Source organism: Lolium rigidum, chromosome 1 (genome assembly GCF_022539505.1).
Source record: "Lolium rigidum isolate FL_2022 chromosome 1, APGP_CSIRO_Lrig_0.1, whole genome shotgun sequence".
Lineage (NCBI taxonomy): Eukaryota > Viridiplantae > Streptophyta > Magnoliopsida > Poales > Poaceae > Lolium > Lolium rigidum.
Window position 1 is genome coordinate 122,092,442 of NC_061508.1, and position 6,000 is coordinate 122,098,441.

At 55.2% G+C, this 6,000-nt stretch overlaps 1 protein-coding gene across 1 annotated transcript; it reads left to right on the forward strand.

The window, feature by feature from the left end:
• The first annotated feature begins 719 nt into the window (after window positions 1–719).
• LOC124651172 (E3 ubiquitin-protein ligase ATL6-like) lies at window positions 720–2,077 on the forward strand. Its single transcript, XM_047190308.1, has one exon. It carries the CDS (start codon window positions 720–722, stop codon window positions 1,920–1,922), a length of 1,203 nt encoding a protein of 400 aa, XP_047046264.1. The 3' UTR covers window positions 1,923–2,077.
• The last annotated feature ends 3,923 nt before the right edge of the window (window positions 2,078–6,000 follow it).

A 6,000-nucleotide genomic window follows, 5' to 3' on the forward strand; every position in this document is an offset into this window, starting at 1 on the left:
AAAAATTATGCGGTATCTACACCAACCTCAAAAAGTAATCCTTACCAAGGTCAATCTCGTAAAAGCAACTCGCATGGCAATACAAAAGGTGTGTTATGTCAGAGACAATTAAACAGTGCAAATATTTGGCAATTGATTACATAAAATCGATCATAAGTACTCGATATTTTATCTGGATGAGAGAGCTTACAATTATAAGGTAGCTTTGGTTATGGAGGAGTAATGATAGGTTTTCAATCGTAAGAATTTTTTTTCCTGTATAGATGATCTACTATGTACTAGTTTACGTCTTTTACGGTCGGCTCTATGATGTGTGAAGAATATATACCTATTGATGTAAGTGTCTATACAGCTGAAAAATACGATGAAGATATTTTTGTTTATCTCACATGGATATTAGCATGATCTACGAATTGATCCTCAAGAAACAAGACACAATATTGATTTTATGTCAACCTTTTCAAAAGGTCATTATTTACCTACGAGCATCACCTCTCATAGGAGCACTGGATATCTCTCGTACGGGACACTTTTTACGGTGGATTTAAGGATTCTTTGCCAGGCATTGCAGCTCATTTGCTCAGCTCATCACCGCGGGGTGTCCTTTATCTCTTCCCTCCCACGTATGAATATGAACACACTCGTTACTCTGCAGTTTCCCGCCGGCCGCCTCCGTTAATACTCTCACCCAAAAGGAGAATCGAAGAAAACCACCATCGATGGCCCGGAAGGGTGGCCGCGGTAATGGCTGCAGCTCCTTTCTCGTCCTCGTCGTACTCGTCGTACTCGTCGCTGCGGCGTCCGACATCGCGGCGGCGCAGGGCGGCTCAGGCCGGGGACCGAGCTACCCGCAGAACTTCAACCCGTCCATGGCGGTCATCATCGTCGTGCTCGTCACCGCCTTCTTCTTCCTCGGCTTCTTCTCGATCTACATCCGCCGCTGCGCGGGGGGTCCGCTCGGCGGGCCCGGCGAGCACCTCGGCGCCGGCGCCAGGCCGGGCGGGATCATGTTCCTCAACGCCTCGGCCGCCGCGCGGTCGAGGAGGATGAGGGGGCTGGACCCGGCCACGCTGGAGGCGTTCCCGACGATGGCTTACGCCGACGTCAAGGCGCACAAGGCCGGCAAGGGCGAGCTCGAGTGCGCCGTGTGCCTCAGCGAGTTCGAGGACGACGATATCCTCCGTCTCCTGACCAAGTGCTCTCACGCGTTCCACGCGGACTGCGTGGACGCCTGGCTCGCGTCGCACGTCACCTGCCCCGTCTGCCGCGCGAACCTTCTTGCCGACGCCGAGGTTCCGGCGACGGCCGGCAGTGCTGCTGCTGCGTCGACGACCCCGGAGCAGGATCTCCTAGCTGCGACGGCGCCGTTGCCGCCGCAGGAAACTCCCACGGCGCCGCCGGAGCAGGTGATGGTGGTGATCGTCGATGCCGAGGAGACGGAGGAGGAGAGGATCAGGCGGGAGGAGGCGGCCGAGCTGGTGCGGATCGGCAGCGTGAAGCGCGCGCTGCGGAGCAAGTCCGGCCGGACTCCCGCGCAGTTCCCGCGCTCGCACACCACGGGACACTCGCTCGCGCCGCCCGCGGAGAGCGCGGATCGGTACACGCTGAGACTGCCCGAGCACGTCCTGCAGGAGGTCGTCGCGGCGGGGAAGCTGCGGCGCACGAGGAGCCTCACGGCGTTCCGAGAGGGCGGCCGCGCCGGCGGGAGGAGCGTCCGGCTCGGCCAGTCCGGCCGGTGGCCCAACATGCCGTCGTTCTTGGCGCGCTCGTTAACGTTCTCGGCGTGGGGCTCCACGAGGCGTGGCGAGGCCGACGCGCCCGGTAAGGGCTCGACGAAGGTCGCCGGCGACGTCAAGGCCGCGGAACAGGAACAGGCGTGCGAAGGCGGGGCGTGCCCGCTGCCACTTGGCGGGCGTGTTTGACGTGGCTTTTTGACCTGATAAAAAGTACACTGAAATTAGGAACTTGCTTTGCCAGACAAAAAGATTAGGAACATGTCCTTGTCGCCGCCGTTAATCCGCTTTTCGGCGGCCGAGTTTAGAGCAGGTTTTGTACAGAAACACTTTTCAGCTGTCCGTTAAACTCCATTTGTTGTTTGGTTTCTTGTACAGTAGTAATTCGAGAGGTGTACTTTTTTCTTTGAACAAGCTTTGGCATCTGCTCCTCCATCATCATACACCACTAACTAGAAGCCGTGTAAAATGAGTAGTAAATGGGCGTGCCTTTCACGCGCCGTGTCACTTTAATCATCTTGATTGATAGACGATGAAATATTAAACCTCACCGCTTCATTCCCCCCCTTTCCTTCTCTCCCCCTGCTACAGTTCCCTGGTCTTCTCTTCCTCATCGCCGGGCCGATCCAAGGCCACTCCGCCGGATTAGCCGGCCGGAGTTGGTTGAGGTGGTGCACCGGAGTAGCTAGGGCTAGTTTAGGTGTAGTTCTTTGCAGATTTTCGGTTTACCCTTGTGGATTTGGCGTTATGCCCGTTCTGAGGAGGTGGCGGTGGAGCTGGAGCTGCTCTCTGCTGCCGGCGGTGATGCTGCTGCTGCTCGTGGTGCTCCGGCGGTCGGAGCCGGAGACGAGCGGCGTCAGAACACCGACATCCTCAACAATAAAGCTCACTTGCTACTCTTCAGATCTGAGTGTTTTCATCTTGGTTTCCCCTCTGTCTGGCCACCGTGGTGGTGGAGATGTGGAGGGGCGTCCAAATGAAGATCCTCTTGCTGGATCTGGGAAGTGGCGTCCCGGAGCAGATCTTCCTCGCGCGCAACACGCGGTGACGAATTTCCTCGCCGCGATCCTCGGCCAAGATGGTGGCCCAATGTTATCAACCTCCATGGCGGAGGCCCTGAAGACCAACTGCTGGAGCTCGACGCTGGCGGAAGGACAAGTGGTTCGTCCCCGTCCTTCCAACGGTAGCCAGGGGTTGGATCTCGCCGGAGATGAGCGTTCGAGCTCCTTGCGCTTGAAACTCGGCGGCAACGCCTTGAGTTCGCCGGCGTTCTGTGGCAGAGACACCAGTGTCCTCGATTGCTTTTTCTTTTTCTCTTCCAGGGTGTTTTGTGTAAAGTGGAGGGTCCCTTCTTCAAATGTTAGGTTGCTCAGGGCAGTAGATGTTAAGGGGCTTTCCTGCAATTTGTACCTGCCACTTGCTGTTATATAAATGCTCCACCGGGGTCTCTTGACCCCTCTTGTGTTCAAAAAAAAAAAAAAGATAGACGATGAAATTACTGTACCATTGACTTGACCCCGCGCCATATGCTTGTCCTTGTGAACTGGTTAACAAACTTCATGAATGCAAGCAAGGACTAATCATCGTTTACCACACGGCCGGCCCACCTGTTGTGTCCGAACGTTTCCTTTTGGAAAATGATCCAATCCCCCCGGGGGATAAGACGCTCCGCAACCTCCGGCTCCGTGGCCGTCGGATGAAAGCCATCGCACGCGCACGCGCTGTTGTCCCAGCAAGACACGTTATCGGTGGGCCCCCCACCACGACCTTATCCCCTCGTCTCTCTCCCGGCGGCCGCTCCTCACTTCTCCCTCCCCATCCCGTGCTGTGAGACACCTCAGATCCGGCGACCACCAATCCCCGCGCCCTCGGCGGTCTCGACGGCGACGGAGGCCCGCCGTGAGCCTCCTCAGGTCCGGCGACCACCAATCCCCGCGCCCTCGACGGTCTCGACGCTGACAAAGGCGCGCACGCGCTGGCTACGGCGCGAGGAGGAGGCTGCGGGGGAGCGGCGGCGCGAGGCCGGGAGCGGGGAGCGGAGGGCGCGGCCAGCGAGGGAGCTGAGGCGGAACCCCCAGGCGAGGGAGCTGAGACCGGAGCTCGCCCACCTCGCCGCGTGGAAGTCACCGCCCTTCTCCGCGTCCATGCCGTGGGGAGGTCCGACCTCACCGCGCAGCTCCGGCCGTCCCCGACTCCGTCCGATGTCGGTGACACCTAGCGGCGCCCCGCGTGTGCCGCTCCTTCCTCGACCATCTCCTGCCAGTGGTGTGGCGAGGTGCTGCCAGGGGTAGGCCGGTGTTGCTACCGGCGGTGTATGGTGGTGCTGCAATAGTGCACGCTGCTGACAAGGTAGCACGGCAGTGCTACAAGTCGGGGCAGAAGGAGTTTTGCTAACAAGGTGGTACTCCTCTGATTCGTTAGGAGTTTTGCTACTTTAGGCTTGTGTTGTTGCTACCTGCGGATACCGGTTTTGCTATCTGAGGTCTCCGGCATTGCTACCGGGGGAGGGAAATTTTTTGCTACCGGCGGAGGCCTACTTTTGCTACCCTAGGCGTAGGGCGTTGCTACTAGCGGCTTTTGGTTTTGCAATCTTGGGCGGATGGAGTTGCTGCAAGCCTGCAACCTCAGACGGCGCTGTTGTCTACTACAGGCGAGGTCTTCGTTGATGTCTTATAGGATTTGAAACATATGAATAAACAAATTTGCTACAATTTATTTGCGGTTTTGCTACATGTGCACAATATGTTTGCTATGGGGTATATGGCGAGATGTCCGGTGAGTTCTCCGGCGAGTTCCCCCTTGATGTCTCCGACGATATCTTTTTTCGCTACAATAGCATATTTTGTTTGCTACAAGCTTTCCGGCGAGGTCTCCGGCGAGTCTCCGGTGTGTGTCCAGCGAGCTCAGCCTTTTTTGTTTTTTTTGTGTGGGTGAACCGTTTTTTGCTACACTGAAGCAAAATCGAGATTTTTTTGCTACCCGGCAGCAAAAAGGACACGTGTCAGCATGGGAACCCGGGGGCTGGGAAATCAAATCCCCCGGGGGACGCCCAGCACTGTCCTTTCCTTTTCGGTTTTGCCTGTCAAACAAAAATGTGAACAAGAGATGTGCAATTATATGCGGCCGTGCGGGCGAGTATCCGACTACCCGTGTGTGTGAAAAAAGTCCAGTGTTATAAACACTTTGAGTAGAACACTCCCAAAAATATTTAAAATTAAAATTCAGAACAAATTGGGAGAGTAGATAATTCGACTAAGACATAGAGAAGCAAAAAATGACAAATTAAGCCGTAATAGCGTAAACAAATGTAGTTTGGGGCACTCTTTATAGCTGGGTTTTTGTCGTTTTTGTTTGTTTATCTATGTGTAGGTAAAATTTATGTTCAAATAGAAGCCTTGAACCGGTACGTGCGAAGGGTTCGCACAGGCGGCGGCGGAAAGAAGCCACAAAACCCATCTAGGGTTCCGTCCTCCTCGCCGGTGATACCGTCGGTCCGCTCCGCCTCCGGTGGCCTTGGGGCCTTGGAGGTGTGGCGGACCACGGTCCCTCACCGGCGGGGAGTTTCTGTTCTTAATTTAGTTTGCTTTTCAGTCTCTCTTTTGGGATGGTGAGGCGGCGGCTACATCCTGAAGTCAGAATAAGGTCCTCCCCGCCCTATCCTCGCTCCGGTGGTGCATCTAGCGCTGACGGAGGGCGCGTGGAGTTGTGTGCCCATCGGATCTCCGGGGATCCGATCGATTTTCGTGTTTGTTGGTGTGGTTTCATGATAGTCTCTTCCGATCTACGGTTGTCATCATTGGCGATGGTTGTTGCTCTGGTGCGCTGGTCCTTTGGGACCTTAGCACGACGACTTCCCGTCTGTCTACTACAACAAGCTCTACTACGACAAGCTTTGCCTGACTCCGGTGATGGAGGGGCGAGGACAGTGGCGCGCCTTCGGCTCGTGCTAGTGCTTGTAGTCGTCGCTAGGTGGTCCGAGTACCAATTTGTAATTTTCTTTACTTTTTGGCTTATTTGTACTACTGTTGATGATTATTAATAGATCGGTGGATTTCTCGCAAAAAAAAAATTTATGTTCAAATATTTGTGATGCCATAGACTACACAGATTGTGTTATAATTAAGAAAAAAACGTTAACTCTGAACCAGTACATGAGGAGGGGAGATAGGTGATCGTGGGGAAACCATCTAGGTTCCGTCTCCCTTGCTGGTTCGCTCCGTTTTTGGTGGCCTTGGGGCCTGGAGGCGTGGCAGACCACGGCCCCTCA

Bases quoted from the DNA above. Each gene is read 5' to 3' on its own strand.
- LOC124651172 (XM_047190308.1), top strand. From the start codon at position 720: ATGGCCCGGAAGGGTGGCCGCGGTAATGGCTGCAGCTCCTTTCTCGTC.